Source organism: Drosophila tropicalis, unplaced genomic scaffold, assembly GCF_018151085.1.
Source record: "Drosophila tropicalis isolate 14030-0801.00 unplaced genomic scaffold, ASM1815108v1 contig_158, whole genome shotgun sequence".
In the NCBI taxonomy this organism is placed as follows: domain Eukaryota; kingdom Metazoa; phylum Arthropoda; class Insecta; order Diptera; family Drosophilidae; genus Drosophila; species Drosophila tropicalis.
In genome coordinates this window covers 11,655,066-11,680,717 of record NW_027172602.1, presented here as the reverse complement: position 1 = coordinate 11,680,717, position 25,652 = coordinate 11,655,066, and the positions used below count along the sequence as shown (strand labels likewise).

The 25,652-nt window shown below is 39.4% G+C and overlaps 1 protein-coding gene across 2 annotated transcripts in view; it reads left to right on the top strand.

Annotated features, from left to right (window-relative positions):
* Ac13E (Adenylyl cyclase 13E) overlaps nucleotides 1-25,621 on the top strand; it is a 41,645-nt gene extending 16,024 nt beyond the window's left edge. The window contains exons 1-5 of one of the 2 annotated variants that reach the window (XM_068303389.1): nucleotides 15,398-15,486; nucleotides 17,665-17,942; nucleotides 19,709-20,878; nucleotides 21,287-21,387; nucleotides 21,452-25,621. In XM_068303389.1, the coding sequence (XP_068159490.1) occupies nucleotides 17,689-17,942; nucleotides 19,709-20,878; nucleotides 21,287-21,387; nucleotides 21,452-25,002 (5,076 nt within the window). In that variant the 5' untranslated portion in view covers nucleotides 15,398-15,486; nucleotides 17,665-17,688 and the 3' untranslated portion in view covers nucleotides 25,003-25,621. Of the gene's footprint in view, nucleotides 1-15,397; nucleotides 15,487-17,661; nucleotides 17,943-19,708; nucleotides 20,879-21,286; nucleotides 21,388-21,451 lie in introns of those variants that run through there. The other variant, XM_068303388.1, reaches the window with a different exon arrangement.
* The last annotated feature ends 31 nt before the right edge of the window (nucleotides 25,622-25,652 follow it).

The window sequence follows — 25,652 nt, the reverse complement described above, 5'->3', positions numbered from 1 at the left end:
TCATTTATTAGCAGAATCCTTTATGGAAGTTTGAAAACTTTCTCGAAAATTGAAATTATAAAAGAATAGATAAGACCTTTGCATAGTATATCAATCTGAAGAGAGATTGTGTGTCGCTTAAGGGCTTTTAGCTAAATAACACATTATTTGTTTTCTTCAAGTACTGGAAACTCACGAATAATATCATCAATTAACTTGGATTAAATCAGCGTTTGTGTCTAATGATAATGATGATGACGATGTCTGCCACTGTGCAGTAATTAGTCTAGCGCTGATTTGCCCATCATCCGAGTCCTTGCTCTGGCATTGCCAATGCCAGTTGTAGTATCAGTAGTTGTTCTCCTTCGCCTTTTGTATTTGCCTTCATCTCTTTGTCCTTGTCGCCGTCGTCGTAGTCGTCGTCAATTTGCTTCTTGTCTTTGACAGTTTGAATCTGTTTCTGTTTCTCTTTACGTTTTGTGTTGTCTGGGCATTGATTTCTCATTTGATTGATGCGTTTTTAATGAAGGCAAAGCTCATCCAAAGCACCTGATAGCCAAGAAAGAGAGAGACAATAAGGTGTGAGTATATAAGGTGGCTTAAATCATTAGCGACAAAAAATTCAACGTCTTTGCCGGTAATCGACCATGCAGATATATGTGGGCAAACAAATAGCCGCCATGATCCGCCATAAACTAAATGAAATATAAATAGTCAACAAATGGCCAAAAGGCTCCTGAAGCTGACCATAGTCCTGTCAAATTGTTGTCCTTCCTACCTTCCTTCCTTCCTTCCTATCTTCCTTTGCCTGTCCCATCATTCGTTCTTCCTTTTCATGCCTTCCTTGGGAAATTGACACAGCACTAAAGTTACGACAGAGCAAACAGAAAACACGGAGACAAGACAACAGAGGAAAAAACAAAACCAAAAAAAAAAAAAAAGGCAAAGGCAAACAAATGGCGGCCAGTCGACTTGGACATGAACATGGTCAGAAGAACACACACACACACACACTCATATGAATGAAAGATTGTGTGTGTGTGTCTTTGGGTGTGTGTAACTCCTTTCCTTCCTCTTCCAAGTATGCTATAAAAAATATTGTAATCATAAACTATGCCATATACCCAACTACACACATACAAACATATACTAAGATATGCATGTATGCATGTATATGTACATCAGCCACTTGTAGAGGGCAGTCAAAAGGGGGCTCTCATTCGGGTGGGTGGCTAGCTTAGAGTGGCATTTTGCCAGTTGCGGTCAAGTCCGCACTAAATGAACTTGTCGCAAATATTTTTCTTTATCCCTTTTTTTTGCTCAGTTTCTCTTCCTTTTTGTTGTTGCAAAATGTCAATGTCAGAATTTGCAATTTCTATGAAAGTAGGTTGAAGCAACAAGAAACGCTGCTTGAGCCGCAAACACTTTCAGACCCAAGGAAAATGAGAGAAAGAGTGAGTGAGTGAGTGAGATGGAGTTGAAAGTATTCGGTGCTAAGACAAATTACTTGGCATTCTTCTTATGAGTGCAACAAGTTTGGTGCACAAAAAGGAAATACGTTCAAAGAAAGTCAAATATCTTAAGCCCACATTTTTTTGATTCCTTCGCAAGGTGCTTTTAGCTTACCTTTGGCACAAAATTAGCTTCGCAGACCCACAAAAAATAAGGAAAGGAAAAGAAACTTAATTCTTAACTTTTCACTAATTGCAATTTAACATCGACAAGTACAAAGATTTCACAAGTTTTTAACACACACACAAATTGATGCTATAAACTTTTAGAATATATTTATCAAAATTAACATCAATCAAATTGTCATAGTTTGTTGAGAAAACAACTACGAAACTTTGCCTATTCAAGTTTGTAGAATGCTGGCCAAATAACTAAAACCACCGACGACGTTCGTTGCTCTAAACAATCCCTACAGAGGAAAAGGAGTTACTATATATAAGCATACCATTTTTTACCATTACAATGAACCTAAAAGTTGTTTAAAGTGAATTTGTAAATATTGCGCATACGACATGTTAGTTGTATGTATTTCAAATATTTTAAATACTTAGTTTTGTTAACAAATTAAGTGAAATTAAGGTGGAATGCCTAATAATGGTAAGCTTTGTAGATAGTTAAAATGATTATTCTATAAGTGTTGTGTGTACCACATGGCGTATGCGTTATATTTTCTGAGTATTAAAAAACTGGAAATTATTATTATTCGGTCAAGCCAATCTAACTAAAAACATAAGCAACTACATATACATAGATGAGTGGATCTAGGGAAGAAAACGGCGTTTTAATTTGCTCCCAAAAGTATGCAATAAACAATCTAAAGAAATTTAGAAAAAAAACGGCTTGAAAACAAACATTGTTGATGGTTATTTAATTAAGTTGCAAGGCGAAAAGTTGTAAATTTGGTTGAATTAGTGAATACTTTAAGGCGCAAAGTTTCCCCTAGAGCCGTCGATGTTAAAATAAACCGCTCGTAACTTCATGAATAAACATTAGCAAACTTGAATTATAAAGTTATTTCAATTTAACAAAGCGTAAAAGTTAGCTGATTTTGAAATTACGTTGTCCAACTTCTATTCTTATCGAACATAGCTTTTGAAATAGTTTGCTTGTAAGCGTAAAGTGTAAAAGTTTTTAGTAAATTTACAAACATTTACATCTTTCTGGATTTATTTTGCCGTAAATAAAATCTGCATTGAAATGTGTCAACGTCAGACGGCCGGCGTTTCGAGCCCTTAGACCATGATGATGGGCCCTGATGCTGCAATGGCAGCAAAGGCAACAGCAACAGCAACCAAACAGCTGTTGAACTCATTAGAAATTCATGACTTTGACGCTTTTGCCAAGGTTAGAATAAAAGGCAACACATTTGCAACATGTTGACAGCAGCAGCCTTTTCTAGTCACTAGCCTAACCCATTCCTCCCCACCTTTTTTCGTCCTGCCACTTTTGACTTTGTCGGCAGTCCATGTTTCCATGAATTCATTTTGCTTTCTGTGCATATTTTTATGCAAAACTACACACACACGCACACACACACACACATACATTTTCATATTTTCCCCTCCTACTATACATGTGTTTGAAGTTTCACTAATAATAATTTGGGTTTAATTGCTTTCTACGAGCATATGCAATTGATGATGAACTCTCTATGTCTATTTCGCTCCCAACTTAACATTATTAAATATGCAATTACTTTGAATAAATAGTGTATTAGCTATTCGTTGTTATTGTAGCATTGTAAACATATAATTTGTTTACAGTTTGGCTCCTTGTGTCTTTCTGTTTTAAATAGACAAATTAAGATGAAAACATTTATGAATATGTCGCCAAGTCTGAGCCAGGATTGTGCATAGCTGTCGTAGGTGTGAGTGTTTGAGTCTGCCTCTTATTTACATACATTTACATATGTATCGCTGTGTGTGTGTATGTGTGTGAAGTGGCTGCGTGCCTCGTTTATCTATGCGTATGCAAAATATATGAAAAAAAGGAGGAAAAGTGGAGGCGCAACAAAAAAAAAACAAGGAGGAAAAAAACTTTTCCAATTAAAAGTTTCTGCCAAGTCCGTTCACACAGTTCCTGCTCTTATGATGGGATCCCTTCACCGCAACCATACTATGCCACACCATACCATAACCATCTCTCATGCCATCGCATGTCATCCCGTCCCATACCATTCCATTTCATTGCATACTTTGCCATTCCATTTCATATCCTTGCCGACAATTAAGCCGCATAATGAGCTATAAACTCGGGACCTCACAATTATGCGACGTTTAAGCGGCTAAGTGCCTCAGTCGGTGAAAAGCAGGTGTGTCTATAGGGGTGTCGGTCTGTCTGTGTCTGTGTGTGTCTTAGGCGCCTGGCTGCTGCTTTCATCACCAGGCTACACATTCTTTTTGGTCTCCGACGCCACCTCCAGCTTCAGTCTCTTTTGTTGCTTGTCTAATGAGCCATGACAAAGCAAAAGCAATCCTTAAGATGAAGGCGCAGGAGTAAAGGAATCAAGGCAGATGTCATACAAACACAATTGTCAAAAAATTACTTTGACACCTTTTGACAGATTGAGTTTTTGATTTTCATTTTTCCTTCCTTCCCCACCCACCCATTTTCCTTCTTTGGTGGTATTTGCACCTGCTTGTTAGCTTTTTGACATTTGAGCGAATTGCATAATCAGCCAAGTGATAAAAATAAAAAGATGGAGATAGGCAGTGAGACAGAGAGAGGGAGAGAGAGACATAAAGATAAAGAAAGACTAAGCATTGTGCTCTTGTGGGTCGGCTTATTGCGTCAGCTAAGCCAGTTGCCATATTGTGAATCGGTAAAAAGGTCTCTTCTTTTGCCCACACACTGCCGCTGTCATAAGTCTTCGCTTAGTACTCACTCACTGGCTGGCTGACTGACTGACTGACTGACTGACTGGCTGACTGACTGCATCATCACCTTTTGGCCCATTGCCTGCAGCTGGCACTTGAACCGCATTTGTATGCTAAAGTATTTTGCTTGAATGTCATTTGCCATATGCGAAAGAAAAGAAGAAAAAAAAATTATATATAATATTTATAAGTAAGATTTTACCTTTTGCCCCATTCGCACCCACACCCACACCCACACACACAAGCACACACACAAATTTATGTGTAAATATAAAAAACAGAAAGAGAAATATGTTAAATCTCTGCATTTGACATTTTCATTGCCTGGCAACGATTGTACAATAATTTTTTGCCATTATATGATTCAAAGTTTTAACTTCTTATACAAGATCTTGTCATAATGATGATTGTGATGACAACAGACTTCTTGAATGAATAATAGATTAAACATTAGAGATGAATTGCTAGTAACTTACTTTTGTATAGTTCCCAAAAAGTATGCTATAACTGATTTCGATGCATGCCAGAAACATTTTCAAGTCTTTTGGTTTTGCCTCAAAATACTTAGAAGCTTATTTTAATTGGATGAAGTTGTTCAAGCTAGTTTGCTTAAGTCAACCAGGCATCTTCTTTATCTTCTTCACTTGCCCCTTCGAAGGGGTTGGAAATCTTGGCTTAATGCTCTACTAATTAGCATTAACTCTTTGCATATGTATGTGTGCTTTTATCAATCTTATACATGCATATATATACATATATATGTATGTATGTATGTATCCTCTATCATTCCTTAGTCCTGGTTTCCTTCATTTTTGTTATTGTACTTCTGTCTGTTTTTGTTGTGGTTAGCATTTTGGGTCTTATCATAAATTGCAAGCACGAAGCAAATAAATCCAATTAAATTAGCAACAATCTCAAGTGGCCAATGGGCCAATGTTGGGTCCTCCTACACACAAACACACTCACACAAACACACTATTATGATTCCAACATTATTTTCAATTTGGCTCTGTAGCCGATGCCCTCCTCTTTCATTCTGGGCTATGCTATGCCCGTTTGACTGCCTATTGACGATGAGTTTCATCTGCCATTTCGGCCATACGGATATAAGTTTTTATGAGCACTTTTTATACTATAGACAAATGCCCATTGATTTGGAGGAGTGTGCAATCACCTTGTTTGGTTTTTTGTGGGTGGTTCGGTTCGGTTGTTTGGCTTGTTTGTTGTCGTGGCTTCAATTCAATTCAATAGAAAATTAGTTCGTTTGTTCAGGTACAACCTGTAGGGCCCCATTCTCCTCTGTGGATAGATGGCTAGAGGTTTCGTTTAATAAGATTATTCTTAACCCACGCAAATATCACATTCAATTTGAAATTGCAGGCCGTCTTTTTATAGTGTTTGCTTTGTGGTTTTTTATATCCTTTATGGTCAGTCTGCGCCCATATGTATGCTACACAAAATAGATTTAATCAAATCTAAGCATTTTGGGAAAAATATGTGAAAATTGAAGTTCATTTTAAAATGGAATGATAAATTAAAAGTACAAAATATAATTAATATTTCTCAGTCGCTCTCTCTCTCTCTCTTTCTCTAACTTTCTCCCTTTTTTCATTTGACACGCAATTTCCCCTCATTTACGCTCTCATCAAATGAGCTGACTCATTAGAGGGCTAAAAACTTCTTGAGTTTTACTTGATCTTAACAAGGTATATATTCTTATGTATATATGTATACCCTAAGAGCACGTACCAACAACGTGATAAACTTTGCCAACAGCCAAGAGACAGCGCCAACAAAAACAACAACAACAAATAAATATAAGCTAAAAATCTTGAAGCAATTTCCAAGTCAGTTGGGGCAACAATTTAATAGAATTTAACCAGCATTTAAAGAAGGTAGATGACAGTAAGAGTGTGTGTGTGTGTGCGTGTGGGGTGGGGATACGGAAGGTGTATAACATAAATCTGCCAGCCTCAGTGAAATACTCATATAATAATAACAACAACAACAACAACAACAGCAAGACCAGTCCAAGAAGAAAAAAAAAAGAAACAGAAGCAAAATGCTGCAGCGATAAAGAAGGAAAAAAAAAAGTAGAAATATAAAAAAACGCGATAAAGTCATTCAAAGTGTTTAACCGAAAGGTGACAAAAGCACAAGAGAGTACGCAGCGAGGAAGGGGGAGGATTAATGCTAATGGAAGAGACCGATGGCAACCGATGGTCTACAGACGTCTCTACCATTAACTGCCACCCACTCCCCTCGCCAAATTAGACAGGGTCGTAGTCTAAAAAAGCACAAAAACACACACAATTTCGTTGGTTCTATTGTGTGTTTCTTTTGCTTGTTTGTTGACTCTCAAGTGTCATAAATTTGTTGATGTTTAACCAAGAAAATGGTTGGGTTATGTTATTACCCCAAATCCGACAACCCTCGAAATAGTAGGTTCAGGTATTTGGATGCGGGTGTAAATGACAGGCGACTTGGTGGAAAGTGTATAGAGGTCAAGGTCACAATGCGAATAACTTGAATGAATTGATAATTGGGTTTGCCTCTACACACACACACTCACACACACACTATTTACACACATTGTAGATACATATTTCAGTTAATTTTTTATGAATTAGCATAATAAGTTATTTCGCACACTCACACACATTCCATTTGACAGCTGTCAAAAATGCATTATTGAACCATTCGAATGATTTTTAATGAGATAAATGAGACGATGCATTTCTGAGTGTAACGCACAGTGATTGCATGGCAAACCAATCGAATCCCAATGCAATGAGATGCCAATGTGATGAGATGAAATTCATTTCATTTTGTTTGCATTTTGCTTTCAAGTGCATTCATTGGCAATAATTTGAAATAAATTATGATAAATAGCTAACGAATTATTCGCGAAAACAAAAAACCAAAGAGAAACAAATTCTGTTTTCCGTTTTTTCCTGACAAAGTTAAAGATCGTTGTAATGTAAATAACAAAAAAGTGCTATAACTAAAGCTTAAAGTACTACACTGAAAGTATTAGAAAATCGTTCTACTTAAACTAAGCACTATAATCAAAACTTTAATTAATTTTTCCTTAGATGGAGAAGTCAATTAAAAAATAAAAAAATTTGAGTATTTTAATGAAATGCGAAAGAGTTCTCGACCAAATTGCCCCATATCTTGTTTAGCACTTTTTATTTTCTGTATAAGCTATAAGCAGTTTAGTTCTAATTGTCCCAGTTTATGGCCATTCAGAAGGCAGAGTGCAAAGTCAGAGATATCATCATCATCATCATCATTATCATCATCATCATTTGTCATCTGATTTTCCTGACAAACAGTGATAACAGTGTGATAGATTGGTTTGCTAACCGAAATTCTGTTGTAATTATTTGCTATAATTCATTAAAAATTCAATGGGCCGCCACATCATGTCATTGATGGCTATTCATCTGGTTGAAATGCATGTAATTAATTCATTCATTCGATTTCCTATCAATTACCTCAATTTATTGCATGTTTCAATCCATTTTCATTTGCAGTTCAGTTCATTTCATTTCGTAACGTTTCGGTTTGTCTCTCTGCTGGCTAGCTGGCTGGCTGGCTGGCCCATACAATTTTATGTGTTTGTCAAACTTTGACGAGCTGTGTAATTTCATTATCAATTGTCAAATAGAAACAAGAGTTTATCTCTCTTTCTCTCTCTCTGTCTCTGTCCCCTATTTTTGTCACAGCAGCCACTTTTAACTGGCTAATAGATCTTATCCATCGGTTTATCTGCCTTTGCTGCTATTTTTCACTTGGGTGTCTTTTCTGTTTTTGGTCATGGTGCTGATAAGGTCGCCCCCTGAGTTAGATTGGTGTCGTCGCCTCTATTGTCAGAGACATGGGCCCATGATTCTGAATATCATCTTCTTGTCTCATGCTGTTGACGCACCAAATACACACACACACACACACACACAGACACAGACGCGAGACTCTTGACTGGCGGCTGACGTATACTTGATATTAGTTTAGGGCTGGGCCCAGAGTACGAGAAATTCCATTTTGATTCAAATTGAAATTGAGATTTGTATAATTCAACCTTGGTGTTCGCTTGTCATAGCAACCAAGGGGGGCGGCAGGTACGTGCCTGTCTCTTCTGGAAAGGGGTTCACACTGGCTAATAGCAAAATATGTTTCATTTCAATCAAATGTTCCCACAAATGCAAACACATGCTCCCCATATGTCTTTGCCAGTCTCTGACAAGTGCATACGTTTTCACCTTGATTTCAATCAATAATTATTTCTAGCTTTTCTCTTGTCTAGATGCCAAGTTAACCCATATGTTGAAATAAAACTGCATATACCTGAGATTTTCCATAATAATAAGAGTGGAATGGCATATAGTAAATTTATTTATTAGACTCTTGAGCTTCTCTTACTAAACTCATGGTAATGAAAACATTCTTATCAGATTGAAAACACTATAGTCAATGCTGGAAACTTACTCTCTTGATTCATCTAACTATCGTTTTTTCTATAAATTTTAAACTATTCACTTGTTTTACATATTGTCAATATAAATCAAATCAAAAATCAAGCTAAAAGCATATTTAGGAAACAAAAAATTTCCTTTTAGCCATGCAGCTAAAAAAAAAACCGTGTACAGCTTGTCAAAAGAGAATAAAATTTAGTTGACACTTTCAATTTTCAGTGCATTTATGTGACAAGCAGCAGGAATCGCGATGAAGTGGCAAAGGGGTTATGTGGATGATGTGATCATAAAAAACTATGACTGGGAGGTAAACAAAAAGTGTGATGCCTTTAGACGCGTATCAAAATGCATTAACTTTGAAAAAATCAAACTGCAGAGGCAGAGACTATGACCAAAAATAATGCAAAAGAAAAGCCAAGGAAGTGACTCTACCCTTGCAATAGTTTTGCCTGCTCGACTGAGAATTTCAATTCTCTGAAAGTTTATCTCTGGTCGCGCTTGAATTAGTCTTCAAAGTTTCAATGCCAATTACGACATGTTTCAAGAAATATATTTATGAATAAAACCTAATTAAAGATAATACTGGTAGATATGAGCGGGAATGTGTCATAGATGGATGAGCAAAATGCATGTGTACATTCGTTTGTTAAGTCGAAATACACGTTACATGCTTTTGATATGCCTGATAACACATACATACATACACACAAACATATGTGTGTACGAATGGGAGATGACAAATATTTCTCCTTTGAGTCAATCGATTTAGAGTGTCTCTTCCCTTAATGTGTATGTGTGTCTGTAGTATATCGTATACCCAATCATTACATACCTGCAGGGTACTATAAGGAAAGCGAATGGTGTTAGGGTGCGAAGGGTGCAGGGCGGCAAACGCACAAAACTTGCCGGATTCAGTCAAACGTAAATGACGGAAGTGCTATTGACGTATGTAACCTGTTTTTTATATATGTGTGGGTGTGGGTGTGTGTGTGTGTGTACAATGCATCTCGCTTCTTGCTCGCCCCTCTCGCTGGCATTCATCCTTAAAGTTTCCGCTGCCGCTTGATTAGCAGCTATTAAAATTTCTCAATTTCTTGTTGCATACTTTTCAGCTGCGCTCAATTGAATTTTGAATTTAGTTCAATTTTAAATTTATTTATTGCGTGTGTGTGAGTTTTTGTTTCGTTTCCGTTTTATTAGTTTCTTTTTATTGGAGACCAAAGTCTCTAGGTCGTTATGGCTTGCCAAATTGTCTGTATGTCAAGGCAAAAGCCAGTGCCCAGATCTCATTGTTGAAATGATTCCTCTGCTCATTATCCTTGGCACTGAACTGAAGCGGCGGCAATGCCTTTTAAATTGATTTTCCGCTTTATTTTCTTTTGGTGGCTTGTCCTCATAAGTACTTATATAAATTATATATATAAAAATGTTGTTGTGGGTGTCCTTATACATATACATATATATAAATTTCTTAAAAAGCCAACGAGAGAGTGAGAAAAAGGAAATGTGTTAACAGTAGGATAAATATATCTTCTTGTCTATATACTTGCAAAAAAGAGTATATACATTTGGAAAATCTTCATCGAAAAAAAATCTTTCAAATAAATATTCGAAAATAAGAAGTTTTCATGTCATTTGCGAGTTTTCCCTCTAAGAGTCTTACACTTCCAAAGTTTTTCTACTTACTCGCTTCTGACAATCCTTCAAGATCAATTCATACTGATTTACTCTTAAGGGTATACAAGTTTCGAAAGCCTTAAAGTAAATGCCCACTGACTACACGGTCTTGAGATTTTCATTTTAAAATTCCATGAAATGGCATAAAAATGTTGCAAAAATTGTTTAAAGTTAATTTTTTAAATTGAGTTGCCTTACTTTGTGGATTCTGCCTTTGAAAAATTAGAAAAACAAAAATGCCCGCCCTTTTTATACGTCACATTTCCATTATTTGAGTTTGTGCCATTATGTGACTGGTTATTGACTTGCACACACATACAAATTCAACACGGATGAAACGACAAATGGCGGCTTTTCATTTGGAATGCAAGCCGCCTTCATTCTGCGTGTTGCGTCCTTCACTCGTTCCTCATTGCTGTTGTTGCCGTGCAACAACGACGACGGCGACGACGACAATGGGGAGGACGGCGGCGACGGATTTTAAGCTTACATGCGACAGCAAAGACAAGAACAATTGGAAAAAAAGACACAGAAGAGAAAGCCAAGAAAACGTTGTATACCTATATATGACTTGATTATATTTGGCGTTATACATTATATATACATTTTATGTGAGTGAAGCCGATTTCTTGATTCCATGCACTCAGTTGTCGGTCGTTTCGCTGATTGTTGTCCCTGCCACAGGGCCTGGCATCATGATGTTTTGTTGCTGCTGCTGCTGCTGTTTTGTTTTCTTTTTGCCTTTTCTGGGCATTTCTTTGTGCATTTTGAATGGCAAGGAAACACACACATACACACACACACACACACACACACGCAGAGATTCAACCGTCGGCCGGTGGTCCAATGTCGGGGCCATTCAGCTTCTCTCATGCATATTTTAGTGGGTTAAGGTTGTGAGTATTATTCTTTCAGTTTTTGTAGTTCCCCCTTCGCGCCCCTCCTGCCATCTCTTGGCAGTTTTTATGACCGAAAGCAAATGTAAGTGCAAAGTTTTCACTTACCCGGACCATTTAGCTGGCAACCAAGACCCAATAGCCAACAAGTTTCATTTACAGTTTTTTTGGGGGTTTAACTTTAATGCATTTAGTTTGATTGCATTTCGCATGCCTCCTGTCAATTGTGAAAGCAGGACACAGGAATGTGGGTACAGTGGGTGGAGTCAGTCACTCAGTCACTCAGCAGTATATATTCATTAAAAATTTAAGTGCTTATTTATACTTTGGCGTCATTGTGACGCTCACATACACGATGGCTCGTGTCCTGTGTGTCCCTGAATGACCCAGGGTAATGGCAACGGCAACGGCAACGACAACGATGGCAATGGGAACGGCAACACCAAAGGCAACAGCAAGGATAACACTAGAGTCAACATGTTGCAGTTTATTCTTGCACTTTACATGCTATGCCAAGAACCACATCCAAACCACCAAAGTTCTTTTCACACTGCCCTTCAGAAGAACATTTCGTTTATGGTGTCTGTAAGCAAGTTTTCACAGTTAATCATATTGCAGACAATTTAAGGGCCCAGAAATTGGTTCCCATATTCCTTACAATGATGGCCTGTCAATTTTAGCCTGACCACTTGCCATTAAAATAGGAAGAAAAAAACGCCCAAGAAAAAATAGAGTGCCAGAGTGTGACATGAAAGCGTTTTCGTTTGGATAAAATATTTCCTCCATTATTGGTTATTGACATCTTTCGTCATCTACACGCTACTTCTCGACTCGGCAAACTACTCGTTCTATTTTATTTGCAATACATTTTCCTATTCCTGCAGACTGTGTGCATTTTCTTTTGTATTATTTTCTGTATTTCTTCCATTTATAAGTAGCTTTAATTTCTGTCTAGCAAAGTGGAGTTTGGTAAACCACTTAATTACTCGTTATGCTCGCATAGCGAGTGGAGGTTTCTTCAAGTTAAGTTCTTGGCATGTTGCCCGCTTTAGTTAAACTCGTTACATAATATAAAGTTACTAGTTGTTAGTTACTCGTTAAGTCTCAAAATTAGTATTGGCATGAAGTAATTACTTAATTACTCGTTATATGTGCATAACGAGTGAAAGTTTCTTCAATTTAGATCCACTTTCCACTTACCCATTAAGACTCGTGTTTAGTTATATACATCTCGTTCTACACACACATCATGTATAATAACTAATTAGTTGTTCTTGTTCTTAGTTGTTGTATTAAGTTTAGGATTAAATTTTCTATTACTCGTTATTCATTATGTTTAGTACCTTAACTCTTTGGTTATTTAAGCCAATTGATAGTATATAGTATATCATTTTGCATTTTCTTTTGCCATTTTAATATGGATTTTGTTTTTAGCCTATTTCTCTTTTGCCTTCTTCGCATTTATCGTTGGCTGATAAGTACTTTTTGTTGTTGTTTTCTTCTTTTTTTTGTGGTGTTGTCGGTATCGTTGTTGTTGCCAATTAATATTCAAAATTAGCAGCTACAACAACAAATACTTCTTAACACTTTTGCCGCCTTCCTTTTTTTTTATTTTGTTTTTTTTTTGGGGCCCAATGAATTGATGAGGCTGCCAGAGTTTAATTAAACAAATATTTGAAATTTGATTTCCCATGGCAAATGCAACAAAAACTAATTCCAATTTCCTGCTGAAAAGAAAAATGAAATATTCATTTGTGGCTGCTGCTGCTGCAGATTGCATTATACAATTATCTTGTTATAGGCCAAGTTTTTGTTGCTTATTTCTAAGTATATTTTAGGAATATAATTAGAAATAAACACTTGCTCACACATTTATAGATAGAGATAGACGGATAGATACATGTATGTGTGTATATGTTTAAGATTTATCTATTAAATGCAATAACAATGAGATGGCAATAACCAAGTGGCAAGTAGAGAGAAAGAGTGAGTGCCACCTGGGGTGGCAGGTGCGAAACGTTGCGTCAAAGTAGCTGCAGCATATTGAAACGACAATTAATTTAGACTATTAAATTTCCTCATATTGCATTGCAAGTTGTCGCTGACTAAGCCACATTCCCTTCTAATCAATTAGATTACACCAGCAGCAACAACCAGCAAAGGAATGATTACATATAGACATCAGTATGTATATAATGTATGTAATAAAGGTATTACATAGGGTCAAGTGATCAAGCTATCAGTGTAATACACCAGACATATTCATTGTTATTATCATTCAAGTCATTTTATTGTCGAACAAGTCGAATATTTTATACGCTAAAAGTTTCTATGTCATTAGAAAAGAGTTTGGCAAATTATTCAAAATAATGGCTTCCGATTTCAGTAATAAATTCATGTCTACCCAGGTATATGGACATATATCTTTACAAGTTTTTGATTCCAACATCATTCCATAGTTAATATTTATTACTCGAAAATATATTGAAAACTTTTCTCAGTCGAAAGTATTTGAAAAGGGAATTTTCTCTGAATTTCATATTGTGATTGTTTTTTCATTCATTCATTCATATGAATATTGAAATTGAAATGCAAAGAGTTGACTTGAAACAAGTTCAAGGTATTTGCCGAGTTTTTTGCTGCCGAAAGTGTCTGGCGGCGGCGATGGCGCTTCTTATCTTATCGGTTATCTGTTGAAATAACCAAAAAGCGGCAAATACCATTTAAAATTTTACCAAGTTAAAGAAGAGGCAAATGTTTAAAAAGAGAAACACCAAAGCGAAAGTGTTGGTAGAAAGCCCAACTAACTGACTACCTGGAGTACAATTGCCAAGTGGCAGGTAGTGAGTGACTGAATGAGTGGGTGAGTGCCCATTTGAGGCAGTGTCCTTGTCCACTTGAAACAAGTCACCTTTTAATGATAGATCTCAAGTTTATGTTGCCATAACAAGATCATTATCAGCTGGCACTCTCCCACTGTCTCTCTCTCTCTCTCTTTCTATGGCTGCTTAGCATTGATAAGGAACCTGTGATAAGCCGTCTATTTTTGTATATACCCTGTAATTGTAGGCTTAAATATTTGGCAGACAAGTAGCTAGAGTTAATTTACCCCATTAGAAAAACTTTCTTCAGATTTCTTAATCTATAGATCTCAAGATATATAGTTATAAAGGCGATTTACTTAATTCTGTGATTTGTGGGAAAAAATGGAAAAATCTCATACATAAAGAGTAGTTTTGAAGCCTAAGTTAATGTTTACATCTAAAATAAACATTTCAAGTGATCTCTCTCTCTCTCTCTCTCTCTCCCCATCAAGTTCGTTAAAGAAGAATAAGAAGAAGCATAGGGAAGAGACAACCACCGATAGGTAATCGATGAATACATTAGAAACTTTTGTTAGAAGACAATATCATATTATTTATAGAGTATTTGCAAATCGAACTCAATCCACTTAATATACATGCTGATTTGTATTTTGCACTATGTGGACGAGGTGTGAATGTGTGCGTGTGTGTGTGGTCTTGCCGCCTTTAACTGTCAGCTGTTGTGCCTTCGTTTCGCTTTGAAACATTCGACAAACGTAACGTCTGATCGTGTGTCGCTTGTTTCGTTTTTTTCTATTTTTTTTTTTTTTTTTTACGTTTATAGAAGTTTGAAAATTTAAATCACTTCAGTTCAGTTCAGTTCCTTCCATTATCGCGTCAAGAATTGCAGAACGAGAAACGGGAACGGAAACTCAAAAGTGTTATATATATGTATATATATTTGTTGTTTGTTATATTTTTTTATTGTTACCTGTGCCGCTCTTTTATCGTTCTATCTCTTTGGTTTTTTGTTTATATTACAATAAATCAATTGGAATATCAATTCACATATACTCCAAGTGTCTGTGCGTGGTCGTGTGTGTGTGTGTGTGTGTGTGTGTGCGCGCGGGGGTTTTCAATGTTTAAGTGATTTTTTATTTCAAATAAAAGTTACAACAAATAAAAATAATAATAATAATAAACTTCGCAAAGGCCTACAAAATGTTTACCTCACATTTATGGAATTTTTACGAACTGGATTTTGGTAGGTGGCTAAAAAGAGTAGCTCCAAACTCTTCACTCCTCCCCCCACCCCCTGAATGTTTTATATACCTTTTTGATGTTGATTTGGAAATTGCATTGATTTTGACTTGGGTTTTTATACTTTTGATTACTTAAAATAACCTTTTGGCTCTTTGGTAATTTCGTCTTGACCAACCATTCCATTTATGTTTGCTTCCTTTTGGGTTCAAATTTTGTTTGTTTGGCCTTCTGAGGTGAAGAGATTCAACCGCAAAACCAAAAAATCTACTTGGAAGCGGAGAAAGGACTGCGCTTACAGTCCTTGATCAAATGTTTTTTTTTCCTTTTTAAGCGTAATTAATGCCAACTGGAAACTCTACTTAGGGAATAGTTTGTTGTTACGTTTGGCTGGAATGGAAACTGGAGCAAAGAGTAAAAATCTTTTAGTATTTACAGAAATTATGAATCTTTATCTCAATTGAATGCAAAGTCTTTGGCTCTGTTTGCTTATTTACCTTTACAGCTCTTGCCTAGTTCTCCCCTTAACCCACTCACTCTCTCTCTCTCTCTCTCTCTCTCTTTCTCTGTCTATGTGTGTGTGTGTGAAATTTATATCTAAATTTTAGCAAAGTAACATATAACATTTTCTCGTTTTGATTTCTATTTTTAGCTTTGCTTTTTAGCGGTTCATTTTATACTCTGCCTCTGTGTGTGCGTATTTTCTTTCGAGATTCTCTTTTGTGTTTTATTTTATGATTAAGTTAGCAACTTCTCCAGTTTGCCAGTGTGTCGTGTGGATGCTGAAACAATTTGCACTGGTCAATGGGTCGTATACTTGATTTGATTAACGTTAACGTCGCTGCCACTGCAGTTGGACTACGACAGTGGCATTTCGTTGTTGTTGTTGTTGTGTTTTTTTCACATAATTTTTTGTTCACATTTAGATAAGATTGGCAAAAAAAAAAATTGTTAACTAAAATCAGAAATCCAAGCAGCTTGTCGCGTGACCCAATACCCTGTAATCAGCATTTGATTTCGGGCATATTGAAATGCAGCTTCTGACCAAGTATTTTGATTATCAAAACCATTTCATTTATATGTAATTCATAAGCCCAGTAGGTTTTTTTTTTTTGCTACAGGGTATTTCATCGATTGTTGCATTGATTTGTTGGCCAACGTTTTTTTTTTGCTAATGTGAAAACAAATATTGAAACGTTTTATACAGTAGAGAAGAATGCTTTGGATATGTCGAACATGTTGTTGGCTTGATTGAAGGTGTCAATATATACTGCCTAGCTCTTGTTGGATTATGGAATCAAATGCATTACAATTCAATTCTTTTATATCGTTTTACTTCCTTTCTTGGTTACTTTGTCCAGCAGTCCTTTGCCTTGTCAATGGCATCTTTTCTTTCTTCTTTGCACACTTTTGCTCACCTTCTTGCTTATCTCGATGCGGTTTCTTCCTTTTGTGTGTTGGTCTTATCTCTTTTATCTTTAGCCATCAGTCTTCTTGCCGATTCATTTCATACTTTAGTATATACCTGAGCCTTTGCTGCTTTTAAACAATAACAGCGAAAGGTTTGTCTTTTCCAGCCTAAAAATATCCCTCAGATATTAAAAAACAAATCCTTAAGCTGATAAGAATAATTGGTACCTTTTCTCTATCCAAATGTGTGCAAACGAAAAGAATGATGCACATTGAAATTAAGTTGCAAAAAAAAAAAAAAACTGAGTGAAAATGGGATTTCCGGACAGCAGTATGAAAAAAGTAAATGAAAAATTTGGTTTCAATCCTTTTTTGAACTTTCGAATTGCATTCACCTTTGCAACTGTTCAACTGTTGCTGAGTTTCTCACGTTTGGGCTCAGGGACATTGATATCGACATCAGCAACGACATTAACCCAATTACAGCAAAAAGGGCAAACCCCATTGCAAAACAAAGCCGGCGGCCTCGACCCAAGAGCTACAAATAGAGTAAGAGAAGGGGCGGGTGGCGGGGGAAATGTCAAACCGTCATCAGATGCAATATTTTTGTGTTTGCAATAATCCTCCTGCAGGATGCCACCATCCATTTGAAATTTCGGTGAGGGGGGGGTGGAAGGAAGGACTCATTCACTTCTTTTTGTGTCTTTATTTAACTGTTTTCTCATGTTGTTTCGTTGTTTCTCTTCTCTTGTTTTTCCTTTTTCGACAGCAGTCGCGTCGTCAGTCGGTCAGCTTAATGGCCATGCCGCCAGGCGTTCTAGTCAACGATAGTCGGGCCAATTCCACCGATGACATACAAATCGCCCTGGCGCCTCATATCCAAACTTATCTAAGTCAAACCGGACGACGGCATTCCTGTTGCAGCGTCATGCTGCCAGTGGCCTTTGAGCGGGCCGCTGCCAAATCCTGGCTGGATCCCAAATTCGACTCGGCAGTGCTGGAGGAGCAGTTCCAGGCGAGTGTATTTCCGCATGTTCGCATGCGTTACAGGTAAGTCAATTCACCAAACGGACCAAGGCACCATGTTAAACCCATTTCAGCCACTCTTTTATGCATAGAAAGATTACGATCCTCAGCATTCAATAAGTTGCTTTGAACGAATCTTTTGCTCAAATCTTATGCAGTTTCGACTATTCTGCCAATTGAATTCAATATTATATTGCTGAGATGAAGCTATGGCTTAGTGTTGTTGCCATTGCTTCACCTTCGAGGTGGTGGCTTACTTTGACTCCAACTCCAATTGCCGAATTGTGGGCTCTTCTATCTGCTTTTGCTCCTTCCTGTCCGTTGTAAGCCATAAACCAAGTAGCGCAAGTCCAACTCGTGCACGTGCATGCAATCAACACGATGCCAGTAACACAAAAAAAGAAGGGAAAAAAGCAGCAAAAAAATGGGCAACATGCTCCAAGCGGGACACCAACATGCGCACCAACATTTCGTTTCGTTTGAGGCTCCTATGGGAGGGTAAACGAGGGCAAATTAGTTGTGAACTGCGCAGGATGGCAAAATTGCTGCCATAAATGCTTGGCTTGGCTTGACTTGGCTTCGACTTGGCATCGCGTGTGTCTGTGTGTGTGTGTGTGTGTGTGTGTGTGTGGGGGCTTTGAACGGTGTAAAGGTGGAATGGTTGGGAGGATTTCACAGGGCATGGGTAAGCGGTAAGGGGTTTAGTATTGGCACCCAGCAGCGTCGTCGTTGTCGTTGCAGGTCAATGCCATTTCGGGCCATTTGGCGGCCAATTGCAGCAATTTTCGCGTGCCGCACACACTCACACTCACACTCACACACCATCGATCCATACCACCCAACCACCTTTAACTGCCTAAAGATGTATGGAGTTTAGTGTAAAACTTTTCAACTCATATATATACATATATTCTATTATCATATTTCAAAAAGACTTCTCAAGGCTTACATTAAACCTTTCCATTGTCTTGAACTAATTCAATTTAGTTAACCAATCCGCTGTCTCCTTATTCCGTTCCCCAAGACTCTCCAGCCACTCGGGCTGGCCAGTTGACCATTTGCTTCACTTCATTCATTAACAATGGCCCGAGATTAAATATCCCTGGCCCTGGCACGGCTTTGGACAGTTCTTGTCGTTAATTTGATGAGCTTTCCTGCGGATCCTGCAGCCCGCACTAAAGTGGCGCAAGTTTGTCTAATGAATGCATCGCAGTTACGCACCACGCGAATGCAAACGCTGAACTTACGTCAATGTCGACGGCGAAGGCGATGGCAACCGCAAAGTTGTTGGCCATAGAGACGACTGAACAATAGTTTCATTCCCCCTACTAACACTCATAGCTTTTCTCTTGGTTTAGCTGTGTGGCCTGTTTTAACAACCGTAAACGGTAATTAGTATAAATGTCCCTTCAACTTGGCTGCCTCGAATGAGTTTGGAACGACCTGTTGTTGAATGTTTGTTTGTTTGTTTAAGAGAAACTCAAGTGCTACCTCAATGCAAAAATGTTTCGCCCTCACGTTGGGCTCCAAGAATAATATTTAGTCATCGCTTCTTCTCGACACACACACACACACACAACGGAGAGATCAAACTTTAAGCTGGAATTTGTAAGCTGAAGAATTCATTTGTTCCTCATCAAAATCAAAATTTAAAGCATACATTTAGGCTTCAAGAAGAAAACTGCAGAAAATACTTATAAGATGAATAAACATTTTTTCTTATCCTTAGCAAACTCAAAAACTTAATAATTCAATTTCTTCTTTTTCGTTTTCCCGTTCTTTTTTTTTAGATTCACATTATCATATATTTTACTATGCTCTTTGGCTTGGTGTCTGTACTTTGTGATCGATGGAGGATCTGAGGATTTCTGGCGTCCCATTTCGACGTCGTTTTCGATGATGTCGCTGGTTACCATAATGGCCATGTGCTTCACCCATTGGGATTTGTATAGACAACATCGTACACTGACCTCGGCAGTGACCGCTCTGCTAATGTGCAGCGCCTCGCTTGCCTTTCTCACCTACACGGGCCGGGCGTTTAGTCCGTTGGGTCATTTTGCCATTTGCCTAGAGATTATTCTGCTCATCTATACAGCTCTGCCCATGCCATTGTGGTTGAGTGCCAGCATTGCCATCTGCTACTCCATAGCCTTTGAATTGGTATCCCACATGGTTATTGGCCAGAGTGCGATTCATGGCGGGGTGGGAGAGAGCAGCGGCAGCAGCACAAACACCGATCCCAGCCATAAAATACTCATGCTCCGGATTATGGCACATCTGAGTGTCCATTTGGTGGGAGTACATGTCCTTGTGATGAATCTGGTAAGAATGCGTGGAACTTTCATGAAGGTGGGACAAAATCTGCTTGTGCGTCGACAACTCGAAATGGAAAAGCAACTCAAGGAGAAGATGATACACTCGGTGATGCCGCCCAAAGTAGCCGATATGCTGCTCAATGAGGGCGGAAGTGCCGGCCTGGATGCCGGCGGAATGCCACCAGAATCCCATTATATGCGTCCACGCGCCTCGAACGATGTGAAGAGCCTTTTCCGGCCCTTTCACATGCATAGCATGGAGAATGTTAGCATTCTTTTTGCCGATATTGTCGGCTTCACTCGCATGTCCTCCACCAAGACAGCCGAACAGCTGGTTGAGATACTCAACGATCTATTCGAGCGATTCGACGATCTCTGCACGTTGAGCGGCTGCGAAAAGATCTCCACTCTGGGCGATTGCTATTACTGTGTCTCCGGCTGCCCAGAGCCCCGTGTCGATCATGCCATCTGTTGTGTGGAAATGGGCCTGGGAATGATCGATGCCATGCGCTGTTTCGATGCCCAGCGACATGAGGGCGTCAAGATGCGTGTGGGTGTCCACACGGGAACAGTTCTATGCGGCATTGTGGGCACGCGACGAGTCAAATTTGATGTATGGAGCAACGATGTCAGTTTGGCCAACAAGTAAGTAATCTCCAAAGCTATCGAGCATGATTTTTCAATCAAAAGTTGTTGCCTATTGCGTACTTTTTTGGGGGGTCTAATGTTTCATATTTCTGTTGAAAATGTTAGTTAATGATCCTAAACTATTATAATTTACTGATTTTAGTTGTTAAGTTGTTGAAATCAAACAACTTTGTGATGCAATTGTTTGATCTCAAGTCAATTTGCTTTACAGATGCTTTCTAATTTTCTTATAAACAAAGTAAATTTATTCATTTGTGAAAATATATGAATACCTCTTATGGCTATGGCCGGAAAATTGTTTACAATTCCAATTTTGTTTATCCCACTTGGATCATTGCATTTTAATGGATATTTACTGTACTGTTTGATTAGATAATTCAATAACTTGCAATCTCTTCAATGCAGAATGGAATCGTCGGGCAAGCCGGAGCAAGTGCATATCTCGCAGGAGACGTCAAACTTTTTGGGCGATGCTTACTATCTGGAAGAGGGCGAAGAGGTTTTCGGTGAGTTCTCAAAAAGGGAGAGAAACGTTGGAAAAGCTTTGCTTAGGGTCTTGGTTTCTTTCAGGTCATCGCACTTATTTTGTTGTGGGTCGTCGTCGGGACAACTCACGGGCCAATAGCTTGAGTCCTAGCATGCCCTTGAATGGAGCCGGCGGAAGTACTCTCCTTTTGCCTGGTTCTCATGCCGGCGGCGTGGGCGGTGCCGCTTCATCTTCGTTGTCGCAGAGTGCGACGAATATTTCGGTGGTGCAGCCAAATGTGCCGCCAGCTTCGCCAGTGGGTCAATTGTCCAATTCGTTGAATCCCTCGCCGGTGCTCTCGATGCGACCGCGTCTCACATCGCTGAGTATGAAGCTGCGCAAGAAATCGCAGAGTCGGGAACGGGATCTGGAGCGGGGCATTCATCATCCGGCAGCGGCGGGCATACCACCAGTTATTGTGGTCCGTGAACGACCCAAAATCATAATCACAACCAAATCTCTGCCAGGCAGCTTGGACTCGGATGAGCAGCAACAGCAACTGGCTGGACTATCGCCACCACCCACTTCAACAGCAGCCCCAGCTGGACCACCGACGGTGGCGAAAATCAAATCGAAAGTCTGGCGAGTGCCAAGATTTTTAAAGCGCGGCTCCAGCCATTCCGAGAAGAGCAGGGGAGAGGAGAGGGAAAAGATAAAATCAAAGAGCAAAGAAGAGCAAAGTTTTCTTTTCCATTCGCATCTAAATCATCACGCGGGCGATGAGACATTGGCTTTCATAGACCCCACAACGGGTGGAATGGGCAATGGCAATGGAGTTGGCGTTTCTGGTGGCTATCAGCAGCTGCCCGTTTTAGTGGAGAGCTCGGGCAGTAGTCGTCTTTTGGATATACCGATGGCTAAGCCAGTCTTACATCATGCGGCCACATCGACAGCTTTAGCCAGCAGTGTACTAAGATCTCCAGATGGCATGGGATTGGGTGGTGGTTCTGGTGGTGGCGGCTGCTGTTCACCTGGCCAGTACTCGATGTACGATGACATAATCGATGTGCGCTCCTACATTAGTCAATCGCGTAGTGATATATCCCCCTTTGGCCGTTCGGGCAGCTATCGTTCTCAGTGTGGACGTCAGTCGACAAGTGGAGCTGGATCAGGAGGAGGAGGAGCAGCAGCCACTAATACTGAACAGTCACCGTTACCAAGACCGCGTGCATCTACATTGACCACTGGTCGTCCTACAGGCAGTGGAACAGCAGCAGCAGGATCTGGAGGAGGGGGAGGAGGAGGAGAAGCTAGCACCAGTGCCAATGCCAATTGCTCATCCTTGCCACCGCCGCCACAGCCAACACATTCGCGAAATTCAAGCATTTGGCCAGACGGATTAAGCATCTGCCCGTCGGCCACTTCACGCAAGGATTCGGGCATTAAGAGCAATTCCCGTCGCTCGTCCATACAACAGCAGATCTATGCATTGAATCAATCGGCCATCAGTCAGCATCGTGTGTCGGGATATTTTACCAGTTCCACCTCAAGCATTTCGAATCTGGGCGAGATTGGAGCCGGTGGCATTGGCATGGCTGTCGCTGGCATCGGTGGTCATCATTTGGTCCAGGCGCCGCCACCTCAACCATTGATTATGATGCCGCCGCCATCATCTCAGATGGCAGATCCATTGGCTGCCTGTCTGCAGCAATTGCGCAAGCAATCCGATCTTCAGCTAATCCGATGTGTCCGGGACAATGCCAAGTCGCAGCGTAGTTATCTGGTCAAGCCGCCATTGCGGCGTTTTAGTTTGTATTTCAAGTCCCGCCAATTGGAACGTGATTTCCGCTCGAAGGCCCATCGCTTTGGCACCGAGATCGAAACAGAAGGACCCCCCACATTAGCCACGCCCCGCTATAACACCTACATCGACATATTTGTGGGCATTGCTGTCTACTTATGCATCTCAATATCCTTGTTCCTGATGACCCAGAATACGGTGACTCCCAGTTTTCGTCTGTGGGTCACACTGTTCTCCTGTTTCACGGGCATTCAGGTGTTTGCTCTGTTTCTATTCACCCGTCAGATGTGTCGACGTCATGGCAGCACGACAAGATTAAGATCCAAGTCGGCAGCCAGTGAATTAATGCCAGAGACAACATCGACGAATCGACCAGATGGAGCCACTGGCTCTGGTGGCGACGGAGGAGGCGGCGGTGGAGTGGGCACCTCATGTGCTGATCGCATCTTCGAGGCCATATCCAGTTGGTATCCTTGGCACATTTGTCTGGCCGTTCTAATGGCCATGCCAGTCCTACTGATCATAGCTAATTTCCTATTACTCGATCTCGAGCAACTGGAGGCATTCGAATATCATTATGGTTTCCTTATCTTTGTGTGCATTGTGCACTTCTGCAATTTCACCCAACTGAACTGCTGGATGCGTAATGTGTTGGCCTTTCTGGCTGCCCTTTGTTTCATTGGCATTGCAGTCTCCCAGTTGACCGTTTATTCAAGTCGCAATGGCGGTCTAGAGGACGGAGAAGATGACGGAGAGTCACAGGAGAGCAGCAGCAGCAGTAGCAGTTCGTTTATTAACGAGGAGATGAAATGGTTCCATGACTATCACGTGGAGATCTATTTGGACTTACTATTGATCCTGGTTCTTGTTTGGTTCCTCAATCGCGAATTCGAGATCGGCTACCGATTGACCTTCTATGGCAATGCGGTGGCCAATCAAGATAAGGTGCGTGTCCAGAATATGAAGAATCAAGCGGATATGTTGCTGCATAATATCATACCCAAGCATGTGGCTGAGCACCTGAAGAATACGGCAAAGTATTCGGAGAATCATCACAATATCGCCATTATATTCGCTTCGATAGTGAATTTCAATGAGATGTACGATGAGAGCTATCTGGGGGGCAAGGAGTTTCTGCGTGTCCTTAACGAACTGATCGGTGATTTCGATGAGTTACTCTCCCGTCCAGAATTCCGTGCTGTGGAGAAGATCAAAACCATTGGTTCGACATTTATGGCAGCCAGTGGCTTGGATCCTTCGCATCGGGGTACAGGAAACGAGCATATACACACGCTAATGGAATTCTCGATTGCCATGCAAGAGGTGGTGGATGCCTTCAATAAGGATTTGCTGGAATTCAATTTGATATTGCGCATTGGCATGAATATTGGCGATGTGACAGCCGGGGTGATAGGAACGAGTAAGCTCTACTATGACATTTGGGGCGATGCCGTCAATGTGGCCTCACGCATGGATTCGACGGGTGTTCCGAATAGAATTCAAGTGGGCAGTGATTGCTTGCAGTTTCTCAATGCCCACTATGAGTTCGAGCCCAGGGGCAAGGTATACGTCAAGGGCAAGGATCACATGGAGGTTTTCCTCTACACCGGACGAAGGCAAACACAACTGGCTGATGGCATTGATGCTGTCGTAGATAATCCCATAGCTGAACAAGATGTCAATGGTGAAACAAATGAAACAAAGGAGAACAACGAAGAGGATGAGGATGAGGATGAAGGGGACTTACACTCCAGCGAAACTACTACGCTCTTCAAGTCCCAGAGTTCGTTGCAGGCAAACGGAAACGTTCAAGACCAAGAAGAAGCCAGAGACGTAACCATAAACGTTAATTGAACACAAGTGGAAACATAAGCAACACTTGACTTGAAATGGTTTCACATACAAGAAAACAACAACAACAACAAAAAGTAACTGCATTTAGCGCGCTTGGATAAAACGGGATAAAATCTGCAAGGATAAACTGTATTTTTGTGATATGTAACTAAGGAATAGGATTTGAATAGTAGCAAGTTTGTATTTACAATAGTTGTCGGATATATAAGGGCATATTTAGTATATATATATATCTATTTTTTTTTTTTTTGAATTGTTTGTTATTATTGAAGATAAAGTTGGATATGAATGGAAATAGTAAAAAGATTGATTGATCGATAAGATGATGATGACGATGATGATATACCATACTCGCTTCTAGCATTGTTATCCAAGTTGTTTTTAATGTAAACTATTGAATATATATTAATATATTAATTATATTTATGTGTATATGAAATTATAATTAACTGTATGTATATGTATATGTATTGTAAATGTGCTTGTTAGTTAATTATTTCTTTTACTGTATTATTATTATAATTATTTTTCTGTTACCAAACTCAATTTTTTTTCTTTTTTAAAACAAAAAAAAAAAAACAGAAGAAACCGATAAAATACTAAACATAAAAATGGAAAACTGTGGCTTTAAATGTGTATTTAATTGTGTG